The sequence below is a fragment of the Episyrphus balteatus genome, chromosome 1 (genome assembly GCF_945859705.1).
Source record: "Episyrphus balteatus chromosome 1, idEpiBalt1.1, whole genome shotgun sequence".
Lineage (NCBI taxonomy): Eukaryota > Metazoa > Arthropoda > Insecta > Diptera > Syrphidae > Episyrphus > Episyrphus balteatus.
The window spans coordinates 106,845,889-106,872,227 of NC_079134.1; the positions used below are offsets into that span (position 1 = coordinate 106,845,889).

The following is a 26,339-nucleotide window of genomic DNA, read 5'->3' on the forward strand; positions in this document are numbered from 1 at the left end:
AATTGAAAAAATCGAACTGTTTTGGTGAATTAATTCAAATTCGTAAGAACAATATAATTAATTCGGGGAGAGTACGAAAACTTAGGCGACATGAATTGATAACGGTTTTTTGTAGAGGAGTTCAATACATTCACGTTTTACTATGGGAGGGGAGGGGGGTGGGGTTTCTATCTTAACCCGTTTAGGCAGTAGGGGCCATTTTCTAAAATATGACGAAAAATAAAAAACAACGGCAACACTTAAGCTATGATTACACGGTCAACGAAATCGGTCAACGCGTTGACTCTCTGACGTCAAGAAAAAATCCATATTCTCTCTGTCATCTCACCGTCAACGTTCACAGTGTCAATGCCTAAAACATTGACTATCACACGATTGACACTATTGCGTCAATGTTGTCCTAAATTACGTTGACGCGCAGGTGTGTCAACGTGACGTTTACTTAGCAGTGTCAACGCGTTGATTCGCAAAACTTTGTTGATCACACTGTTTGACACAAGCAAAAATTTAAATTTTCCAAAAATATTCGTAAAAAAAAGCGGAGAAAATGAGATTTGAAAAAAGCTCTCATAGAAAAATGAAAGGGAAATTTTTTTGATATGGTTGCATTGAAATGTAAATATTTCGAGATATACGCAATGCACTTTTAAGATAAAAGTCTTAAATGAATTGTGATAAGATTGTTGAACGAATACACATTTAAAATTAATAAATTTGTGTCGAAAAAATTAGAAAAAAAATAAAAAAGTTTCGACATTTGATTTTAAAAAAATCGAAAAAAATCAACATGGCCACCTTCAAACGCTTATAGCATAGGAACGCCACACCCAATGTTAATGGTTATGGTCTTAAAATGTAGCTTTAAATATACAAATGGTTTTTGGTTTTTTGTAAAAAAAAAAATTTTTGCATCCAACTTGGATGCCATGGCCATACCAAAAAGTTTTTGTAAAAAAAAAAACAAAAAGGTGAAATGAGAACCCTCCTCCCTCCAAAACGGTACACCATTCCAATAATCGTCGTACAAAAAATTTTCCCAATCCAACTTTCATCACATTTCTATACAAAAAACAATGTCATTCTAAAACGATGACACGGTATTAAATTCTGCCGCGTCAACGCTGGGACAGGGTCATTGCGATGACACCCAGTCCTAAAACCCTGTCAACGCGTCCCAATGGCATTGACAGAGAGATTACACGGTCATCGAAAATAGTCAATGCGTTGACCCAAAAATGTGTGTCAACGCGAGTGTCATCGTACCCGTCAACGCAATGACAACAGTTTTCGTTGACGATCACACAACGTGACACTCTTGGGACAGATTGTGACGTCATTTTTACGTCAGAGAGTCAACGCGTTGACCGATTTCGTTGACCGTGTAATCATAGCTTTACAGTTATGAATGATACCCTTTTCAAAGGGGTTAATTGTACACTTAATTCTAATTTTTAAATCAATTTATTTCAATTAATTGTTTTCGAAATAATCAACTTCAAAGCCAAAATTTGGAAAAAAAAATGTAAAAAAAACACATTGAATACCAAGACTGTGAATTTTAATATGAAATTAATCGATGAAGCAAACTGCCTCAGTTAATTCCTTATCAAATACTGAAAACCATATGCTTTTATGCCTTCTAGTTTTTGAGAAAATTATAAAATTACTATCTTTTTATCAAATTTGTATTTTTTGGCTATAAGCCCCCCTACTTGAGCTTACTATTATGGGATTTGGGGTGAGTACGAGTTTGGGTGTAGGTGTTATTTTGAATAGCCCGCTATTCCAGTAGCTGTCATTTTTTGACATTTGACAAGTAGAAACTACGCCATTAATAAAAATGGAACGATACACGTTTCAACAACGCATTGAAATTATTAAAATTCACTTATGAAAATGATCCGGAATTTCATCGAAAAAACATCTTGACTGATGAGGCCCATTTCCACCTGGGAGGCTACGTCAACAAGCAAAACTGTCGCATCTTAGTCCGGTCAATTTAGACATCCGAGATTACATTAATTCCCAGCAAGCTGAAAATTGGTAGGATTGCTGGAAACACTATCATAAATTAAATCTAAAAAGTCCTCATCGATCCGAGGCCTGGAAAAAAATTTACGGGGGTCAAAGGTCACAAAAACTTAGACGAGAATATTTTGAAGAAAGTTGGCCACTTAGGTTTCTATAGATTTATTTTATACCACAGGTGTTTAAAATTTTTCATAAAATACTTTTTTACATTTTGCATCAAAAAACAGATTTCAAATTTTTTTTTTACGAAAATGTGCAATAGCTATGCAGTTTTTAAAGCGTTTATGTACTCATACAATTATTGTAGAAAATGATAAAAAAGAAATAAATAAAATTCGTTCATTCGTGGTTTTAGTGAACGAAAACATAAGATGATAAAATTTAAAATACACTGAACGAAAAAAAGCCAATATTTTATGAACTGGTTGCGATAGAATTTTTTTCTATCTGTTTTTAGAACAGTCATAAGTGTAGCTATAAGCCGTTTTAATGTTGTCCATTCTCTATTGCACACCCTGTATGTATTCAGACATATTCTAAACAAAAATTCCCAGGGAAATGGTTTCGGGAGAAGGGCCCCAATCGGGAAAATGGCGAAAATATCCATTTTTTTTTTTGCTTTCCCATATTCTTAAACATTGAAGAACGAAATTCAAGCTAAAAAAATAATGAAATTTCAGGAACTTTTCAGGTAGGAGTTTTTTTCAGAATTGGCATGATTATGACGATTACAACTCAACTTCAACTTTTTGAATCGTTATACCTAAGAAACGGTGGGTCTTAGGAAAAAAAGTGTCATAACACTTTTTATATATAATAATCTGGTCTACAATTCTTGCATTGAAAATTTTTTGATAAGACTTACCGTTTTGCTGAAAATTGTGAAAAACCAGTTTTTGTGACCTTTGACCCCCCGTAAATTTTTTTCCAGGCCTCGGATCGATGAGGACTTTTTAGATTTAATTTATGATGGTGCTTCCAACAATCCTACCAATTTTCAGCTTGCTGGGAATTAATGTAACCTCTGCCCTTATTTTAGTCTAATTTGACCGGACTATCTGGGGCTCGGAAAACCAAGAGTTATTGTTGAAAAGCCTCTCCATCCTCAACGCGTGACTGTTTGGTGCGGTTTATGGTCCGGCGGGGTCATTGGACCTTACTTTTTCGAAAATGAGGCTAAAGCAACAGTTACGGTCAACGAATTGCGCTATCGAGAGATGATTAATGATTTTTTATGGCCGGAATTGTATGGTATTGATCTGGACAACGTTTAACTTCAACAAGACGGCGCACAGTGGGACGACCCATAGCAATAAATAAAAAAGTCATCTATTTTAGCGGTACTTTTAAGTGATTGGTAAGACATCTTAAATATGTACTTAGTCTAAATGCGTTAAAATTATTTGGAATTGTAAACTCGTGCAAAAGTTACAGAGCGGCAAACAGTGACTAGCGGAAATTTTTCATAGACAGTGTTTTTTCTTTATTATAATTTAAATTTATTGCTAATCTTATTGTGCGCATAACTAATAATTATGCCACGGATATTAATATTGATCAAGATATAATAAATCATATTTTAATATAAAAAATTGTGTTTACTTCGTGGTTTATTTAATATGAAGTCTGAAGTGCATGAATTTTTTATTAAATGTGAATTTCGGATTTAAGTGAGGTTTTTAAAAATCGCTTAAATTTTCATATTGATATTCATCTTCTTTTGTGATGCTCTATATATATATATTAACTAAATCATGAAAAGAAGTTTTGCGCAAATTTGCTCTTTTTTAATTATTGACGTTTTTGTAGGCTTAACTCCAACAATAAAAAATTGTGATCTTTTTAAAACGTGGATTGAAAGTAAGAAATCCGTAAAAACAATGAGTTTGAAGTTTATTAAGCAATTCAATTTGCAACTGAAAATCAAAATAAAGCTTAAGAAACATTAAAAAGATCAGAAAAAATAAAAGTTGAACTCCAAAAAAAAGTTCGCTGCTCAGCTCTTTTATTTCCATAGCAGGTGGGAGGAAAGGGCATTTATAGCGGGTTGCTGCATGTACTTTTGAGTTTATAAGATAGATATTAAATGTAAGTTAATGTAAACAGGCAAAATAATTAGTTTCCAATCATTAAAACAAGAGATATTAATTTCGCCGTTTTTCCCATACACTCGTCCCACTGTGCGGCGCACAGTGGATCTAAACTATGAAAAAATGTTCATGGGGCTGTAACTTCGGATCTAATGAACGGATTTTAAAACGGTTTTCGATATAATTCTTCTTTTTTTACCTAAAAATATCAGTTAACGAATTAACGATATTTTTATTGAACAGTTATTATACATACATATATGTATACAATTTGCTTAAAGCTAGTTATCTAAAAATGTGCATTCATTATATTAGTAAGATGTTGGCACAAAAGGGGCCTTACGTTTTTACATTGTTTTTTTTTTTTAAGCTAAATTTACAGTTAATTGTCATTGTGTTTGTTTTAAATATTAATTCTGTTGGCAGCTTCTTAACTCAGGTTGTTCAGGTCTGGTTGTCATTATAAAGGTTGGATTAGGGAGAGGTGAACCAGATAGGAAAACAGTAGGTGATGATAGGCCTGATGAGCTGCTTGTACAGGAGAAGCTCTGTCTTTTGGCTGAGTCCGTTTCTTTTCCGCATAAGCGGATGAATGCGATGAAAGGCGAAATTGGCTTTTTTCAAAACGGCTACTGCTTGAGGGTTAAATCGGTTCTTCTCATCGAATTGTATTCCCAGATATTTGACGTTATTTTTTGCTGAAATTTGTGTTCCATCGGGAAGGCTTATCTTGAAGTTCCTGCAGTTCCTGGCTGAGCGTATTCTAGGATTTCCTGGGGTGGTTGGTCGTCTAAAGCATATCAGTTCAGATTTGGCTGTGTTGATTTTGAAGCCCCAGCGCTTATAAAACTCGTAAAGTCGTCTTATGTGGGCTTCCACTCTCCTTGCGGCTAATATGGGTGACTTCGAATTCGCGTACGTGAAAGAGTCGTCTGCAAACAAGAGATTCTGAGGTAATTCTGGTTGGGGCTGACCGGATGTGTAAATATTGAAGAGGAATGGTCCTAGCTTCGATCCTTGTGGAACTCCGGCATTGTTGTTTGACTGTTTTCTAATTGTACAAAGAACGATCTGGAATGAAGAAAGCTGTAAATAATTTTGATTAGTAAAATTGGAAATCTCAGCTGGAAGAGTTTGTGAATAAGTCCTTGTATCCAGACACTGTCAAATGCTTTTTCTATGTCGAGAAAACATCCGACAGTGACTTGGTTTCCGTTTAGGGAGGCGGCAACATCGTGTTGGAGTTTTAGGAGTGGATGGAGTGTAGAGTGTTTTTCCCCGGAATCCAAACTGCATATCTGGCACTATGCAGTTGTCGCTGCAAAAAGATTTCAGCCGCCTAAGTATAAGCTCCTCGAGTATCTTGCTCATATTGCTTAGGGGTAATTCCATGAAAAAGTGGACACGAATTTTGAACAAATTATGCAGGCTTTTTTACTTTTTTTATTAGCAAATTACTATTTACAAACGGCAACTCTTTATGCAAGTTGCAAGAAAAGATTCTTTGTGGTATTCCCTTATGGATAGACATCAAATTCAGGGAGTTTAATAATCTTAAAGCATTTTTATAGCATAAACTTGCCAACAACAGAAGAATTTCACATGAAAATGACGGAAAAACAAGCAAACTGAATATATGATGAGTCTAATAGTGACGATGACAATATCCCCTCGTGAGTGCTAAAATAATTTAACATTTAAGCAAGCTTCGTTACACACTATTCGATTAAAAAAAACTTGAGTGAAAATGCATCTTTTCTTTACTTTTGAAACCACAAATCGCAGGTAACATGAGTTACCAAAATAATGTAACGTGAGTTACCTAAATATTTTAAAATTTTTCCTCGAAATATTGAAAAAATGTTTGGTTTTGTCACTCATATTATAAGCTTGTAATTATGTATGTATGGAATCTTCATTGAAAACAAATTAAGATTCTTAACTATCACATAAAAACTTCATACTGTCGGACTCTTAAAATTCGTGTCCGATTTTTGTAACGTGAGTTACCATCAAACTTTTATTTTTCCCAAGCAAATGTTAAAAATAAAGACAATTTTTTTAGTTAATTATGAAAGTAATAGTTATGCATTAGGGATGGGCCGATATTTCAGTAACAGGTATTGAGTAACAGGTATTGGAAAGTAGCAATAACAACTTGCTACTCATCAGGGAAAATACCTGTTACTGAAATAACAGTTAATATTTTCAGTATCTAAAATAAATTTAAATTAAATCATTTTTTTTGCAATCCAAGAAAATTTTCGGTAATAAGAATGTTAATAAAAGGAAAAATACCTACTAATTATCCAAACAACTTTCTCTTATCCTACACAAAAAATTTATTTTATCGGTAATAATCTGTAATACCTGTTACTCGGATCAAAATTATCTGCTTACTCAAAATTATCAAGGAAAATGTAAGATTAATACCAAAATATCGTCGTTTTCCCTAATACCTGTTACTGTAAGAAATATTCCTATACCTGTTATTGTTAGTATCATTTTACATACGAAAAATGAGAAAATGTAAAATTAATACCAAAATATCGTCGTTTTCCCCAATACCTGTTACTGTAAAAAATATTTCTATACCTGTTATTTTTGGTATCCATAGTTAATGGTTTCATTATAATTACAGAAAAAAAAATATCTTCAGGTTTTAGTTATATTTTGCATAAGATACGCATTTTATAACTACTCAAATTGCCACAATTACAGATAATTTTCTGCTCTAGACTAAAATGAATTTAGAACCGCAAAGTAATCACTTATGTTATTAAATATCATTCTCAAAATAATGAGATTGCACTCTCGTTCTTTAGTGAAAATTGTATCACTAACTGTTATTTCAGTAACAGGTATTTATACCTGTTATTGGAAAGTAGCAATAACAGGTAGTAACAGTTATCCAAAAGTAGCAGTTAAGCCCATCCCTAATTGGAATACTTCCAGTCGATTCTCCGTTCATACACTGAAGTATGACAGTTCTTCATACAACATTTCTATGAAACAGAAATAATACATCAGAACTGTCAATATCATACAATGTATGTAATGTATTATCTATGAAATAGGCCCCAGGAGTGACAGATAGGGTTGGCAAAGTATTAAAAAATATGGAGTAAAATCCATATTTATGAAACCAAAAAAGATAAAAAAAAACTATCTCCAGTCACCAAAGGACCCATTTCCTTTTCAAACACCGGGATGCTTTTCCTTGGAGCTGTGGGTCGTGTTACGTTGGACAAACACAAAGAAGCATTGCCACCCGCTTAAAAGAGCACATTAGTGTGGCTAGTAAAAGCCAACAGGAAAAATCGGCAATTTGGGAGCACTTGTTGGACAATCCAGACGAACACCACTAGATACACTTCGACCAAGTGAAGGTGTTAGCTCAAGAGTCGCACTACATCCCACGGGTGGTACGCTAAGCGATTGAGATAAAACGCCACAAAAACTTCAATCGTGACGATAGTTTTAGCTTTCGCGGTCATGGGATATACCGTCATTAACACCTCACGGTAATCTCAAGTTGAAGTGAAAACACCCTGTGATGTAGTGAGCATTGTATGCTCCCAACAACCTTCACCTCAAGAAGAACCCGAACAACAACAACCAGAGCTAGAACAACCTACGCACAAATACAACTTGGGGAGCCCATCTAACCAATTATAACATTTTACGGCAGTTTCCCTGTGACCACGCTCAATGAAACTTGATGCGAAACGTTCGGGGTGAGTACAAAAGTACTTTCTTAAAAAGTACTTTCGTTAAAAAACGCGGCTAATCCGAAAATATTAAAATTATGTCTGTAAGAAACCGTGAAAGCCTTAAAAGTTATATTGGTATAGTTTGTCGATGATCTCTGCCATTGCCAATTGGAGAAGGACGAAGTAGTTTAACCGATAATCTTTTTACAAAATAGGGCCCTAGCTTTATAAGCCGAATTTTCTCATCGTGCGTCCTTTAAAAAATAAATTATATGATCTACATACATAAAATTTATAAATAATGATACAAATTTACTTACATATATTTTATGGCTTATTGTTTAATATTTTTCTCTGCCTCTTTTCTGCCATGATACTCCTTTTATAAAAAAAAATAACAAAACCATCTGCGAAAAAAAATTAACATCAATTTAACCGAGTCCCAGAGCCCATTAAATTTTTGACAGCTGAACATTTTTTATTTACCTCAATAGTATCAAAAATTTAACAGTGGTTAACTATTTAACCCAGTTCACACCAGCCTTAAATCGGATATACAAACGAGGTAACAATTACAAAAAAAATTTACTCTCATTATGTTCCATCACTCCAGAAAAAAGAGTACTCCTACATAGAGTGAATGAAAACGACATAATATCTTAGAGGATATAATATATGGAGTGCTTGTGCTGTTAGTTCCGTGAAGCTTTTATTTCATTTTTTTTTTTTTGCATATGGCGTTACAATGTATTAGGTATAAGAACAAGCACTCCATATATTATATCCTCTAAGCATAATATTGCATACATAGCAATCGGTGCAGGGAACTAAGTCCACGGGAACTAAGTCCACTGAGGGACTTCGTTCTCATTGAGTGGGAACGAAATCCACTTAAGTGAAGTGGTTTTCTTTCCCATTCAAGGTGGGATTGAATTCCACTCTCTAATGGGAACCTAGTACACACTCAAAAAAATTAAAAGAGAATTTATTTCCAACAACGATTTAATAACGAAAAACGAAAGTAATTAAATAAGCGTGATTGTTCGTAAAAGTACTTTTTAGTAAAAAAAAAACGCGCAAGGGCATGAGTCCCGATTTTTCGGAATTTATGTCCCACTTTACTAGAATGCAATTCGGGACTTGTCTCTCTACTGAGACATAAGTCCCAAAAAAACAATTTCGGCACTCATTTCCCACATGTACTTTTTTTTGTTATTTTTGCGAATAAGTACCCGAAGAGACAAGTTAATATGACCACTGCTGATGAAATAGTAGAACTGAAATAGTAGAACCGGTCTTGATTCATTTTTGTCGGTAGTACCTAGTCCAATGCAAAGCACAATTACAAGATGTTGAAAAACAAAAAAGAAGTTGGCAAACTTAATGGTTAGTCGAAATAGCATCGTGACAAAATAAGATCATGGAAAGTGAAAGTCTTTTCGAAAATATTTTTGATATGTATTTTTTTTGAGTTAATAACAGGGTGAAGTGAAAAAACTTTGGCTCACATGAGAATCTTTTTAATTTGTACAACCCAAACGCGAAACGGAAAAAAATTTTGCCCAGGGGAGAATCAATTTTGAGGTGTGAAAATAAAAATTCGCGCGAATTTTTATTTTCACACCTCAAAATTGATTCTCCCCTGGGCAAAATTTTTTTCCGCTTCGCGTTTGGGTTGTACAAATTAAAAAGATTCTCATGTGAGCCAAAGTTTTTTCACTTCCCGTTTGCCAAATTATAACACTTCACTAACATACAAACATTTCGTCTGCCTGGCGATCTAACATTACCTAAACAGAGGAACGAACTAGCGTTAGCGGCCATTGTTGGCGTCTTTTTAACTAACTGAAACCTTGCCTGGGTCGCTTCATGGGTTCTCAGTATTTTCAATCCCTTTTAGGGTTCTCTGTCCCGCTCACGTAACTTCGTTGCTCCGCTAACGCTAAGGGTATGGTAAGTCGCCAGCCAATAACAAAACTTTTTTAACTAAACTGTGCCTTGTCCCGTGGATGTTAATTCCAAATTAAATGGAACTAACATCCAATTGGGTTTGTTCCGTGGGTGTTACACTTTTTTCAGTTCATTCAGAGGGAACGAAAACCACACGTTTTTTCCGGAATTAGATTCCCACCTAGCATGGGAACTTACTCCACTTTACTAAAGTGGGTTTCGTTCCCACTGAGTGGGAACTTACTACCTCAGTGGACTTAGTTCCCGTGGACTTAGTTCCCCGCACCATAGCAATCTTGGGTGATTCTTTGTTTATTTTTTATTTACCTTTATCGAAATACAAAGAATCACCCAATTATAAAACTAATATTGCATACATTGCAATCTTGGGTAATTCTTTATTAGTTTTTATTTTTAATTACTTTTATTGAAATTTTACCTACTTAAATTCCTTTTGCCTTACTTCGCATCACGCTCATTTGATTGGTGACGCAGTTCGACCCATCAGCACTTTCGGAAGTACATGTTAAAGCTGTCGCATATCATGTATCGTACTCAATTGCCTGGTGACGCAATTTGACCCATTAGCATTTTGCTTCAAGTAATTTTAATTGTGACGATCCAGTATGCTTTGTTACCGGATCGTCAACCTGCCGTCGCTTCAGCTTATTAAGGCTTGGCCACACCGGAGGGTACATGCGGTAGCGGTACGGATAATTGTATGAAAAAAAATTTCAAACTTACACATCAACGTTCAGATGTGGAGTTTTTTTCATACAATTACCCGTACCGCTACCGCATGTATCTCCCGTGTGGCCAAGCCTTTAATGAAGTTGAATCATTTGCCAGGTGTTTACAATTATTATTGTTGGCCCAATTAATTTGAGTATTCGTTTGTTTTGTTACAAAACGAATTGCTTTTGGTGCCCTTGAGTTTAGTTTTAAATTTGTTGTGGTGGGTTATGGTTAGTGTAAGATATTATGGATTGATCTCTAACACAACATCGGTTATCATCAAGTGTAAGCATTTTTAGAACATAGTCTACAATAAGCGATTCTGTTTGTCACATTTATTTTTGGTTTTTTTTTATCTTAAGCGGTTTATGAATTACAGGTAACAGAAAAATAACATAAGTATTGATTTGTAATCGCAAGACAAACATTCAATCGGAAGACAAACATAAAAGTAGTGATTAAAATAACATATACATTAGACTGGGCCAAAAAAATAAAATATTTTTTTTTTGAAAGTTACTTCGAAAATATTGTTCAGGATGATGAAAAAAAAAATTGGTGAAAATTTGAGCCGTTAAAAATAATTTTAAGAGGTCTATCATCGGTGTTTTTTATTTTTATACATGATATGATGTGTTACAACAGAACTGCTAGACGATCAAAGTAAAAAAAAATTCTGTTCATTTTTTCTTATATAAAATTAAATTTCCTACAAAAAAGATCTGATTGAAAATTTTCGTCAGACGAACCGTATTCGAGTAATTAAGCTTTTTAAATCGAAGTGTTTTTTCAATTTGACTGTTTCACTTTGGAATTTTGTGATGAGCAAATAACTAAATAGAAAAATAAAACCACGACAGATTCTTATAGGAAATTTAATTCTCTACAAAAAAGGTCTTATAGTAATTTTCCCTAAATTGAGTTCTGAAGAAGTTATTCACGATTTAAATTAATTTTTTTCTCGATTTAAATCGTGAATAACTTCTTCAGAACTCAATTTAGGGAAAATTACTATAAGGAAGCATTTATGAGGCAGCTGAACTTTTTCTAAAATTACTATAAAATAATGAAGAACAGTTCTTGATATCCCTATTTAAATTAATTGATCCGTCTGTGAGATTCACTGGGTTATTCCAGAAAGCGGAGGCAAGTCTCCCGGGCTTGCATCACTCCATATCCGCGGGCAATACAAAAAAAACATACAATTATTTTATTATTTATCATTTGAAGGCAGTTGAGATAACTTTGCCGAAGATATTATTATAAGACTAGGTGAACATGGACCAGAAATATCCAGTTTATGATAGCAATTCATAACTTAAAATTCTATTCACATATTTTCATTTGTATAATTGGGCAGTAAATATCTTATTTTTATTTTTCAATTATTTTGGAGTCGTCACCATAGAAATAATTAATAAACAAATTCAGATTTTTCGTATGTTTATTTTTTTTTCTCTAGCATTTCTTTCATTCAAACAAGCATGATTTGTTTTTATTTTTGAGTTGATTTGTCGCAATGAGCCAATAAAATTGAGTTTTTTGTTTATTTGTTCTCAATTTTATTGGAAGGGAGAAAATAAACTCAGAGTCAGGACTTTTGATTTGAAACGACCTATAACACATCATATCATGTATAAAAATAAAAAACACCGATGATAGACCTCTTAAAATTATTTTTAACGGCTCAAATTTTCACCAAATTTTTTTTTCATCATCCTGAACAAATTTTCGAAGTAACTTTCAAAAAAAAAAAATATTTTATTTTTTTGGCCCAGTCTAATATACATATTATAATACATATATGGGAGAGTTTTCTGGATAAAACGTGAGTTTCCATGGAATTTCTCAATGGCATATCATGACATGCAGTTACATTCATTGCTTATGTTTTCGGAACGTGGTCCTTGAAAAATTGTTGTCGTCAATTAAATCCCTGCTTTGAGGTTAAAGTAAAACTTAAATTTTTAAATGATGCTTTTCAATTTTATCTCTGGCTAGCTCCCTGTACTCACAAATAAAGTAGCTGTTGATATAATTTAAAACAAATAATGATGTTTGTATTGTTAAAGATAATTTTTATGGGTTCTAGGGCAAAGATTAAAAGATGTTTTTTATTACTAGCGCCCGCAAAAAGTTTTACTTAGATTTATTTTATACATATTTGCTTCAATCCACTTTCATTTTTCTATTGTATTTTTTATTTCTCCCGCTCAATATTACAAAACATATACGGCGTTATATTAACAAAAAATAGGATATTCAAGCATCCAAGGTATTTGGGGATGAGTGTGCAAACATTTTAGAACGTTCCATAAGTGGTGTTTTGAACAAGAACGCTTTATTGTACTTTGCTTATGCGGATTTTGAAGAAGGTCGAATGAAATACGATAAGGTTCATCAGATGTACAACAAATTTTTATCAATAAATGACATTGACCCTACTCTTGTAAGTATTTGATTTTTATAAATTTTATTAAAAACATTAATTATTTTTTTATACCAAGGCATATGTGCAGTACATGAAATTTTGCCGTCGTGCTGAGGGAATTAAATCTGCCAGAGCTGTCTTCAAAAAAGCCCGCGAAGACATTCGAAGTCGTTATCATGTTTTTGTTGCTGCTGCCCTCATGGAATATTATTGTTCTAAAGATAAGGATATTGCATTTAGAATCTTTGAATTAGGTCTAAAGCGTTTCGGTGGCAGTCCGGAATATGTGATGTGCTACATTGACTATTTGTCACATTTAAATGAGGATAATAACACAAGAGTTTTATTTGAGAGAGTTCTTTCATCTGGAGGATTGACCCCTAGTTTATCTGTTGAGGTTTGGAATCGTTTCCTTGAATTTGAATCTAATATTGGAGATCTTTCAAGCATTGTTAAAGTAGAACGTCGAAGAAGTGCAGTCTTAGAAAATGTTAGTTCGTAAAAATAACTAAGCAGAAATAAAACTGATTTAAATTTTAGTTGCAAGAATATGAAGGAAAAGAAACAGCTCAGCTTGTGGATCGCTATAAGTTTTTAGATTTGTACCCTTGTTCAAGTGTTGAACTGAAGTCAATAGGATATACCGAGGTAATACTATAATATACAATTAGCATATACATTTGGGCATTTAAAATACTTCTTAATTCTTAAATTATTAATTTCAAAGACTAATGGGATGATAAGTGGAAAAGCTTTTATTACAACTCAGGTTGAACAAGTCGACGAACAGGTCGTTAGTTTACCTCGTCCAGATTTTTCTCAAATGATTCCATATAAACCAAAGTCTAACGCTTATCCTGGCGAACACCCGCTTGATGGTGGTACCTTCCCTCAACCACAAGCATTGGCTGCTTTGTGTTCACAGTTACCCCCACCGGCTTCTTTTCGAGGCCCATTTGTCTCAACAGATATGTTGTGTGATATTTTTAATCGCATACAACTACCGGATGGTAAGATGGTTTTTTTTTTTAGAGAAATATTTACCATTAATAAAAAATTTCAGTTCAACCAATTCCTTCAGGCGATCATAGCAGTGATGTGCGTCTATTTGATTTTGCTAAATCAGTGCACTGGATTGTGGACGAGAGCACATATTCTGGTGAAGCTGGTTTAAAGAGAAGACGCATGCTGCCAGGTGGAGATGATAGCGACGATGAAACACAAATTCTTGTGCCACCAATTAATGACGTTTATCGGCTAAGGCAACAGAAACGATTTTCAAAATAAACACTTTTACATTAATTTTTAAATCGTAATTTAAATTATACGTTAAGGCCGTGTGTGAATTGGGTTAAATATTTAGCTGAGGATAAATTTACATTTTCAGGTGAAAAAATAAACTTTCAGCTATCAAAAATTAATCCTACTCCGGGAGCCGGTTAATTTTTATCTTCAGAGGTATGTAAGTCTAAGTATAGTTAGTAACTGAATGGAAACTATTTTCAGTGACTATTTTAGGTTACCTCATACACAGGCATGTAGCCAGGGGGGGAGGCGCTTGAGCGGCTGAAGAACAACCGCCCCACCCCCCTCCCCCCCCTAAATGATTTTCAAAATATACAAATTTTAATAATGTTTTAATTTTTTTTTGAAGGACTAACTAGATTAAGAAGCAATTTCGTTTAGAATTTTCTTTTAATATGTGTGTTTTTTACTACGACTGCGCTAAGTTTGACAATAAACACAGTCGGGGCTAAGCACTTTACATTTTAAATACAACAACAACTTAGCCCCCGGCCTTAGTTTAGCCTAGGGGCTAAGTTGGACTTAACTTAGCCCCTCGGTTAAGGTGTCCTTGTATTTAACAAGTAAATTGTAAATGATTTGAAATGATCGTTAACGTATTTTATTTACTAGTCCTTGTTCTATTTTTTAATCTTTTGTTGAAAATTTTGTTTTACCATTATACTAAGACTTTGCTTTGAATGTCTAAAAAATGGTTCTCTGAAAATTATATACTATTAATAAATGGCTAATAAAATAGTGACCAGTAGATTCTAAATTTTCAAAAAATTTAAAGAGTATCAAAAAAGAGCAAGAAATTTAGTTCGCTTAATATAGGCAGTTTTAAAATTAATATAAATAAAATAATAAGAAATTCATTAAAATTGTTGGCTAAAAAGGAAAAAAACGTTTACCAATCGGAAATGTAATTGCAAGTGGACTTGAATTGTGTAAAATTTCTATTCTAAAATTATTTTACATATTCTAAAAGACAACAATACGCAGGCAGGATATTTCATGAAATTTCACCAAGTGAAATCCTTTAAATAATAATTCTTCTAGCTTCCAGCTGGAGCCAAATCTCAATTATTGTTTTAGCCTTTATTCCTGTGAACCGACTTTATTGCTTACTTTTCAAAATTGTTTTACAAAATTATGAAAAAAAATATGAATATAAACCAAATAAAGTTGTTTATAAAGAAAATGCCCAAAAAAAAACAGGCGATGGTAAAGGAGACCTTTACATGGTTTGAAAAGCCATCAATTGTAAATAACAAACGATATGCCTACTTAGCTAGACAATAATTTCAAACATGAACCACCTAAAAGTCAAAAAGAACATGAAAAACTCTCCTTCTTCAATCCTTCACATAGGATACTGTCAAGTACATTATACCCAAGAATAAGAAGTACAGGGGCCCTATTCTGTAAAACGATTCTCGTTGAAACTACTTCGTTCTTGTTATAATGCGATCAAGACGCACGGTAGTGCCCAGCCAAGTTCTCTAGCAACTTTGGCACTACACCCTTATTTACAGGAAACAACTCAGGCCATTTTCGACCCCCCTCTAACTTCTACACCAAATATGCTAGAAATTTCAAACTCGCTACATTTGTTGAGCTGGCCGAACCCAAATTCCTCACAAAATGTCAGCTTTTTACGATGAGTAGTTTCTAAAATATAGGACTTCAAAAATCGCGAAAACCGTAACTGACTCATTGACTCACTGACAGATCATCAAAATTATGGAGAACTTCCCGCTATCGTAGAAACTTTAAATTTCACATGGTGATAGGACTTGTGATGTATACAAAGGAAAAAATCGAAAATTTCAATTCAGGGGGCGTGGTAACCGCCTATTTTCGCCGAATTTTCATCAATTATTATAGAGCACTTCTGACTATCGTAGAATCTTGAAATTTGGTTGAATGGTAGAGCTGGTAGTTTATATAGAGGAAAAAAATTAAAATCTGAGAATTTTAGCCAGGGTGCGTGGCAACCGCCCATTTCCGCTGAATTTTCATCAAATATTATAGAGCACTTCTGATTATCGTAGAATCTTGAAATTTATTAGAATGATAGAGCTGGTAGTTTATACAAAGAAAAAAATTTAAAATTTGAGAATTTTGCCAGGGGGCGTGGTAACCGCCCATTTTCACTTAATTTACATCAAATATTTTAGAGCACTTCTGATTATCGTAGAATCTTTAAACTTGGTAAAATGGTAGAACTGGTAGTTTATACAAAGAAAAGAATTTAAAATTTGAGAATTTTGGACAGGGGGCGTGGTAACCGCCCAAAACCTTGCAAAAAGAAGTGAAATCACAACAAAAACATTACTGTTAAAAAAGAGCCAAGTTCTCCTATATTGAAATTATGCTGGCACAAAAAGTACTGAAATGTAAAAGTGTACCAAGTTCTAAAGCTTGGCTTTAAATTTGTATAGATAAAATTTTGGTTGTTTACTTGGCAATTTTTCAAATAGCTTTAAAAATCGGTAATTTAAAGTAAAATTGTCAAGGGAACAATCAAAATTTTATTGATACAAATTTAAAGCCAAGCTTTAGAACTTGGTACACTTTTACATTTCAGTACTTTTTGTGCCAGCATAATTTCAATATAGGAGAACTTGGCTCTTTTTTAACAGTAATGTTTTTGTTGTGATTAGGTATTACGATAATCGTTTTATTTCAAAGATACTCGTTAACCCTTACGACTGCCATTTGCCTATCGTTTGACTTTCGTTTTCGTTTGGCTTGCTTAGAATAATTTGCCAAACACCGAAGCCAATATTTTCACCGATTGCAACGAACATACAAAAATATTAAAATAATCAATATTAAAACGATTCGTATTCATTTTATTAAAACACCACAAATAAAAAAAAACAATAAAACAAACAATTGAATTCATTCTTCATTGCCAATTGGCAATGGCAGAGATAAAGTTCTCGGAGAGATGATTTTTTTCTTTAAACACGTAAAATAAATAGTTGAAATCAAAAAATTTGCCCATAACTCCAATTTTATAATGTTTTTGAATAGAATATATTATTAAATTGCCAAGAAAAGTAAAAAAAATATTTTCCCACTCAAGATGTTGTTTTTTTTTATCAATTTTTTGACTGCTATTTATAGGCGTGAAGTTGGATGCGCTTGAAAAAAAAAATTGTTTTTTCATTTTGATCTGGCAATATTTTCAACCATGCATTATCGTTTAACTTAATCCCTCTGACTATCGTTGTCCTGGGGGTCTATTACGTAATACGAAACGAGCGGCAAGTCACCGATACTGAAGTAAACGATAGTCACTACAAAGATCGATTTTGTAAAACGAGAAAGTCGTTTGGCCAAACTAAACCAAAAAGAATTTTTTTTTTTGAGGCTCACATGAATTCTACCAGCAAACGGAATAATATTATGACAGCTAAACGAAAACGAAAGTTAAGCGATATGTAAATGGCAGTCGTAAGGATTAACGAGTATCGTTGAAGTTAAACGATTATTGTAATACGTAGTCGCATTTCAACAAAAACGAAGTAGGTTCAACGATACACGGTGTAACACTCAAAATATACGCGGGCGGAGACCTATCAGATTTTGTAGAGCTAGTCGTACTGAATACGAAACGGTATTTGAAATCCCCTAACACCCCCAAAATCTGGAGTTACGGGCAAAAAACGGTTTTTTGGACCTTCACCCATTGAAAAAATTCTAGCTTCGACAATTTTTTACCCATTTTCGATTTTTTTACAGTTTCTGATAGAAGATAAATATACCTTTTTAACAATGTATAAAACATGTAACTCGGTTAAACCACTTAGAATTTATAAGATGTCAAAGTTCAAAAATTCAATTTTTTTTGTCATTTGCCCAACTTCGGCATCAATTTAAAGTATATGTTTTCAAAACAACATGCTATTTAAAAAATATATTCTAAAACTATATCTATTTCCCAATTGATCGAGGTATTTTTTATGAAAATCACTTTAAAATTGGATTAGAAAAAAAAAATTTTCGATTTCAACCCAGATACAGAAATTCGAACTTTTAGGTATAGAACAAAAATGTTGTTTCGGCACGTAGTAGGATAAGTTGGGCGCCAGGATTTGATGAAGGATTTTTGTAGAGGAGCTCAATACAAACATTTTTTTTCTTTGGGAGGGCGGTCTATCTCCCCCCGTTTAGGTGGGAGGGGCATTTTTCTAAAAAAAAAATATCAAAATAAAAAAAAAATATTAAAAAACAACGGCAACACTTACAGTAATAAATGATACCATTTGCAAAAGGCAAAATTGTGTATTTGATTCTAATTTTTAAATCAATATAATATTACCAATAGTTTTTGAAATAATCGATTTCAAAGTTAAAAATAGGGGAAAAAATTTTTTTTAAAACTTATTTTATACTATTTTTGTCCAGACTGTGAATTTTAGTAATTAAATTACTTACACAGAAAACTGCCTCAATTAATTCCTTATCGAACAGTGAAAACTATATGTTTCTATGTCTTCTAGTTTTTGAGAAAATTGAAAAATTATTTTATCAGATTTTTCTTCTTTCAAAATATTTTTTGTTTTTATTTCTTTTTATTTTTCAATTTTCTCAAAAACTAGAAACATATAGTTTTCACTGTTCGATAAGGAATTAATTGAGGCAGTTTTCTGTCTAAGTAATTTAATTACTAAAATTCACAGTCTGGACAAAAATAGTATAAAATAAGTTTTAAAAAAAATTTTTTCCCCTATTTTTAACTTTGAAATCGATTATTTCAAAAACTATTGGTAATATTATATTGATTTAAAAATTAGAATCAAATACACAATTTTGCCTTTTGCAAATGGTATCATTTATTACTGTAAGTGTTGCCGTTGTTTTTTAATATTTTTTTTTTATTTTGATATTTTTTTTTTAGAAAAATGCCCCTCCCACCTAAACGGGGGGAGATAGACCCCCCTCCCAAAGAAAAAAAATGTTTGTATTGAGCTCCTCTACAAAAACCCTTCATCAAATCCTGGCGCCCAACTTATCCTACTACGTGCCGAAACAACATTTTTGTTCTATACCTAAAAGTTCGAATTTCTGTATCTGGGTTGAAATCGAAAATTTTTTTTTTCTAATCCAATTTTAAAGTGATTTTCATAAAAAATACCTCGATCAATTGGGAAATAGATATAGTTTTAGAATATATTTTTTAAATAGCATGTTGTTTTGAAAACATATACTTTAAATTGATGCCGAAGTTGGGCAAATGACAAAAAAAATTGAATTTTTGAACTTTGACATCTTATAAATTCTAAGTGGTTTAACCGAGTTACATGTTTTATACATTGTTAAAAAGGTATATTTATCTTCTATCAGAAACTGTAAAAAAATCGAAAATGGGTAAAAAATTGTCGAAGCTAGAATTTTTTCAATGGGTGAAGGTCCAAAAAACCGTTTTTTGCCCGTAACTCCAGATTTTGGGGGTGTTAGGGGATTTTCAAATACCGTTTTGTATTCAGTGCGACTAGCTCTACAAAACCTGATAGGTCTCCGCCCGCGTATATTTTAAAACCTCATTTTTGTAACACCGTGTAATCGTTTTACAAAATAGGGCCCCTGGGGCCCTATTTCAACAAGAACTTCGTTCTTGTTAAAATGCGATTAGGTATTACGATAATCGTTTTATTTCAACGATACTCGTTAATGCTTACGACTGTCATTTACCTATCGTTTGACTTTCGTTCTCGTTTAGCTTGCTTAGAAAAAAAAAATTGCCAAACTTCGAAGCCAATTTTTTTTCCACTGATTGCCATAAACATACAAAAATATAAACATACTCTAGTATTAAAACGAACAAGCAAAATTTTTATTATTATTAAAGCACCAAAGCACAACAAAAGAATAAAACAAACAATTGATCTTAATCTTCATGGCCAATTGGCAATGGCAGAGATAAAGTTCTCGGAAAGATGATTTTCTCATAAAATAATTAGAATTAGAAAACATTTTTATTCATTCATTTTCCATTTACAATTTAAACTTATAGTGCAAAACAAATAAATAATAGCTATCATTCTTTAACTTAAAGTTAGTGTTGAATGATACATTTTTTAATTAAAGGACCCCGCACATTTTGTATGGAAAGTGGCCCTCGGTGAAATTGTCTGAAATTTTAGTATGTTGTTCTCTTGAAGCTCTTGATCAAAAAATTATATGGGCAGAAAGTCGAAAAATGGACAGTTTTTAAGATAACGGTTTTTTTCCGATGACCATTTCAAACCTTTTAAAAGGGATAGTAACTCTCTATATTGTGTTTTCCTTCATTTTTTAGTATAATTCACAGGTTTTTAGGGTCGCTGAAACCAAATCTGAAGTCCATTTTGTCTCATCAGGTCAGGTTTTCAAGAAAACTTAAAAAAGTGTCACAGCCTCAAAAAAAATTTTTTTTTGATCTGGGAGTGCGACTATATTAAATATATGTTTTTTGGGTCGCTGAACCCGGTTTCGAAGTCTATTTAATCCTATCACTCCGAGTTTTTGAGATAACCGCAAAAAAGTAACGAACAACTTTTTTGAGATTATCTTGAAAACCTGACGTGATAGGACAAAATAGACTTCGAATCTGGTTTCAGCGACCCAAAAAATATATAATTAATATAGTCGCACTCCCAGATCAAAAAAAAAATTTTTTTAAGCTGTGACACTTTGAGGTTATCTTGAAAACCTGACCTGATGAGACAAAATGGACTTCAGATTTGGTTTCAGCGACCCTAAAAACCTGTGAATTATACTAAAAAATGAAGGAAAACACAATATAGAGAGTTACTATCCCTTTTAAAAGGTTTGAGATGGTCATAGGAAAAAACCCGTTATCTTAAAAACTGTCCATTTTATGACTTTCTGCCCATATCAACTTTTGATCAAGAGCTTCAAGAGAACAACATACTAAAATTTCAGACAATTTCACCGAGGGCCACTTCCCATACAAAATGTGCGGGGTCCTTTTACAATAATAGGAAACTGTTGTGGGGTGACAATCAGTAATATGATAATAAACAATAATTCAATAAGTTAAGGTATTCAATAAATATTTTAGTGATAATTAAAGTTATGTAGAAAAATAAACATTTCATCAGAATAATTCGTAAAAAAAGAAGCAAAATGATACATATGTACTTATATTAATATTGTAATGTTTTATTTCGGGTTCACAATAAAACTTATTTAATTTTCACTTATATTTCCATTCAAACAAGAACACACTTTATTTCAACTCAATTTACTTTCATTATTCGCTCAAACAAACACACTTTTAAATCACTTTATTTACTACTAACAATTCGCAACACTTTATTTCACTTTGTACTGTACTCTTTCACTTTCAAGATTAAACTGTCCCCGGTCGGTTTAAGTTTAAGTTTGGTTTATTGAACATTATATATATACAATTTTGACCTGTCCCCGGTCGGTGTCTACGCTGCCCTTTTATACCGGAATCTCGAGACTCGAGAACGTCCTCGAAGGCTCTCGTCCCTGCCTCTCGAAACTTCTTTTCCAGGAGGGGCACTTCATACTTCCAGTCTAGTGGGATATTTTGAGATGTGTTCAGTGGGATATTTTCTAAATTACTAAAGGTCCGTTCACATTTCTACCTTTGCAGTAGTAGGTAGTGTGTTCAGACTTTTATCTTAAAAGTAGTTCAGTAATTAATCGTTACATTGCCCCCCTCTTAGGATTGTTCGTCCCGAACAACTCCATTGCTTCTTTCACCATTATAACGATGTAAACGGTCACAATGAACTACCTTTAGTTTGCCTCTTACCCCTCTTTGTATACGGTAAACCACGTCGTTAATTCTGGTTATTACTGTGTAAGGGCCTTCCCAGTTTTGTTGTAGCTTTATTGATAGTCCCTTTTGTCGGTGGGGATTGTAAAACCACACAAGTTCTCCTTCTTGAAATCCTATTGCTGTCGCTCGTGCGTCATATCTTGTTTTCATCCTGTCACTAGACGCTTTTATATTTGTCCTTGTCCGTTGGTGAATGTCAGCCAGTGTTCCTTTCAGGTTATCTACGTACTCATCCATTTCATGTGGCTCGTTTGGAACACTTCCAAATTTTATCTCACTTGGCAGGCGTATTGTTGAGCCAAATAGGACTTCCGATGGTGTATGTCCAGTAGAACTATGTGTTGCACTTCTATAAGCCATCAAGAATAATGGAATATGTCGGTCCCAGTCTCGTTGATTATCATTGACTACTTTTGACAGGTGTTCCTTAAATGTCCTGTTAAATCGCTCAACCATCCCATCAGATTGTGGATGAAGCGGTGTTGTTCGCGTCTTTTTGATGCCAAGGAGTGAGCAAACCTCTTGAAAAATCTTAGATTCGAAGTTTCTTCCTTGGTCGGAATGAAGTTCCATGGGTACTCCGAACCTGCTCACCCAATGAAAGACAATCTTATCCACAACTGTTTTGGTTTCCTGGTTTGGAATGGCAAATGCCTCAGGCCATTTGCTGAAGTAGTCCATCATTACAAGGATGTACCGATTTCCGTTGTTGGTTTCGAGAAAAGGACCTGCTACGTCTATTGCAATTCTCTCAAAAGGTGCACCCACGTTGTACTGCTGCATCTTGCTTTGAATTTTTCTAGCTGGTCCTTTGCTAGCGGCACAAGTATCACATTTTCGGCACCACTTTTCAACGTTAGACCTGTACTTGAATACGGCTGCGTAATATGGGCTCCTTACTATTCTGTTCATATAAATAGACTTGAAGGTATACAGAGGAGGTTTTTGCGTTTTTGCCTTCGTTTTCTTCCATGGTCCCAAAGATCCATACACCCACCCTATTCTCACAGACTCTTACTTATAAATCTCCCTTCACTTTTACAACAAAGAAAATATATTCAGCTTTGTTTTATTGTCAAATTAATCAATGGTTCAATAATATGTCCATCAACTCTGTGTCGTCTAAATTTCAGCTATAGTCAAACTCGCATAAGAAGACAATTGCCTTTATGTCCGATTTTCAGCAGAACAAACTATGGTGTGAATAGCCCATTAAATCAATTGATTTCAGTATTCAATAAATATTACTTTTTGATCTCATCTGTAAACGACATTGTCAAAAGCAAAACATTTAAAGAAAAGTTTTTTAACATATTATAGTTATTATTTATTTTTTAGTTAAAATTTTATTATTAAAAATTGTATGTACATTAGACTGGGCCAAAAAAATAAAATATTTTTTTTTTTGAAAGTTACTTCGAAAATCTTGTTCAGGATGATGAAAAAAAAATTTGGTGAAAATTTGAGCCGTTAAAAAAAATTTTAAGAGGTCTATCATCGGTGTTTTTTATTTTTATACATGATATGATGTTTTACAACAGAACTGCTAGACGATCAAAGTAAAAAAAATTTCTGTTCATTTTTTCTTATATAAAATTAAATTTCCTACAAAAAAGATCTTTTTCAAATAGCAAGATGTTTTCTTGTAGGGAATTAAACGTTCTATAAAAAGTTCCTTGGCAGCAAATTAATTGCTTTAACCGTTAAGAAGATATTCGTATCAAAACCAATGCCCACTGATTTCAATAGTTTTCTTATGACAAGTATGCATTTGTGATTTGAATAAGATTATCTTCTAAACGGTTAAAGCAATTAATTTGCTGCCAAGGAACTTTTTATAGAACGTTTAATTTCCTACAAGAAAACATCTTGCTAATTTGAAAATATTGAATTTTCAGTGAATTAGAAAATTTTGAAATTGAAAATTGATTTTTTAATTTTTTTCTCGATTTAAATCGTGAATAACTTCCTATAAGAATCTGTCGAGGTTTTATTTTTCTATTCACTTATTTGCTCATCACAAAATTCCAAAGTGAAACAGTCAAATTGAAAAAACACTTCGATTTAAAAAGCTTAATTACTCGAATACGGCTCGTCTGACGAAAATTTTCAATTAGATCTTTTTTGTAGGAAATTTAATTTTATATAAGAAAAAATGAACAGAAATTTTTTTTACTTTGATCGTCTAGCAGTTCTGTTGTAAAACATCATATCATGTATAAAAATAAAAAACACCGATGATAGACCTCTTAAAATTTTTTTTAACGGCTCAAATTTTCACCAAATTTTTTTTTCATCATCCTGAACAAGATTTTCGAAGTAACTTTCAAAAAAAAAATATTTTATTTTTTTGGCCCAGTCTAATGTACATAAATATTTTAAATTCTAACGTTAGGCTATTAACGGATTAAATAAATTAAATTAAACGTCTTCTCTCATACGTAACAAGTAGAATTGCTGTCGTAGCTTTTCCAGCGTCTTGTTGATGCCTAAATGGCCTCCAGAAGTTCCACCGTGCATCTCTCGGAGAACATCATTTACCTTTGACTGAGGTATGACTAGCTGCATTACATAGGATTTACCATCTGCGGATTCCCACTTACGCCTGAGTAGCCCTTCTTGCACATGAAGTGAGTCCCATTGTGCCCAATATGCTTTTAGAGTGGGGCTTCGGTCGGAGATGTCGGCCCATTCTGGTTTCTCTTGATGTTCCTTTCATGCAAGGATGGGTTCGATGTCCGAATATTCCTGTTGGGCCATTCTGAGTTCTTCATTACTCCAGCCGCAAATGGAATCAGCTCTCGTTCTTCTAACAGCGACAACTTCCTTTTCTTCTAGTCGTGTGCAATGCTTGCAGTCTTGCTTGCACGGGCGCCGAGATAATGCGTCTGCATTTGAATGCAGCTTTCCTCTTCGATGTTGAATCTGACATTGATACGTCTGAATTATCTCGATCCATCTTGCTACTTGACCCTCTGGATTTTTGAAGTTCTAAAGCCAATTTAGTGCACCATGATCTGTGCGAAGAAGGAACTTCTGTCCATATATTATGTACTTATGGAAGTGCTTTGTTGCCAATACTAGAGCTAGAAGTTCCCTTCTGGTCACGCAATAGTTTTTTTCTTGTTTCGAGAGTACCTTGCTGAAATAGGCAACGACCTTTTCTTCTCCGTCATGAACTTGCGATAAAACAGCACCAACTCCAACATTACTTGCATCTGCGTCAATGATGAATTGTTTGCCTGGAGTCGGATAGGGCAGCACAGGAGCTTCACATAACCGCAGCTTTAGTTCCTGAAAGCTTTTCTCACAGTCACCTGACCATTTAAAGGGTTTACCCTTCTCCGTAAGTTGGTGCAAGCTTTTGGCGATTCTCGCAAAATCCTTCACAAATCGTCGATAGTACGTTGCCAGACCGAGGAAACTCCGAAGTTGATGCTTGTCCTGAGGGGTCGGCCAATTTTTCACAGTGTCAACTTTTTCAGGATCAGTCTTTACTCCTTAGGATGAGATGATATGCCCCAAGTATTTAACCTCGGTCTTGAAAAGTGCACATTTCTTTGGATTCAACTTAAGATGTGCTTCTCGTAGCCTTTGGAAAACAGCCTTTAGGTTTTCACAATGGTCATCAAATGTTTTCCCGTAAACGATGACATCATCCAAATAGACTAGGCAAGATTTCCAGGTTAATCCATTCAAAACACACTCCATCAAGCGCTCAAAAGTAGCTGGGGCATTACATAGCCCAAACGGCATGACATTAAACTGCCACAGACCATTTCCTGTGGAGAATGCCGTCATCTCCCGATCTTCTGGATGGATTTCTACCTGCCAGTAGCCAATCTTCAAATCCAAAGTCGAAAACCATTGTGCTCCTTCCATTGCATCTAGAGTATCACTGATTCTTGGCAGTGGGTAGCTGTCTTTCTTCGTCACATCATTCAGCCTGCGATAGTCGACACAAAATCGAGTGCTTGCATCCTTCTTTTTGACGAGAACTACCGGTGATGCCCAAGGGCTTTTGGAATTTTCGATTAGCCCGTCTTTCTTCATTGTTGTTATCATTTCTTCAACTTCACCTTGTTTGGCCAAGGGGAGACGTCTTGCTGGTTGACGAATCGGCCTAGCATCTCCTGTATCGATTCGATGCTGCACCAGTTGTGTTCGGCCGTATTGCCCGCTGGGTGAAGAGAAGATATCAGCATATTCATGAAGAAGCCTTCCCGCAACATTAAGCTGATGTTTACTCAGGTTGTCTGAATTGAGAATTT

The 26,339-nt window shown here is 33.9% G+C and overlaps 1 protein-coding gene across 1 annotated transcript in view; it reads left to right on the forward strand.

Moving 5' to 3' along the window:
* Positions 1-14,260, forward strand: part of LOC129907806 (protein suppressor of forked) — a 72,899-nt gene extending 58,639 nt beyond the window's left edge. The window contains exons 6-10 of the mRNA XM_055984191.1: positions 12,777-12,968; positions 13,027-13,440; positions 13,491-13,598; positions 13,678-13,960; positions 14,014-14,260. Coding sequence (XP_055840166.1) covers positions 12,777-12,968; positions 13,027-13,440; positions 13,491-13,598; positions 13,678-13,960; positions 14,014-14,237 — 1,221 coding nt within the window. The 3' untranslated portion in view covers positions 14,238-14,260. The remainder of the gene's footprint in view (positions 1-12,776; positions 12,969-13,026; positions 13,441-13,490; positions 13,599-13,677; positions 13,961-14,013) is intronic.
* Positions 14,261-26,339: the final 12,079 nt, after the last annotated feature.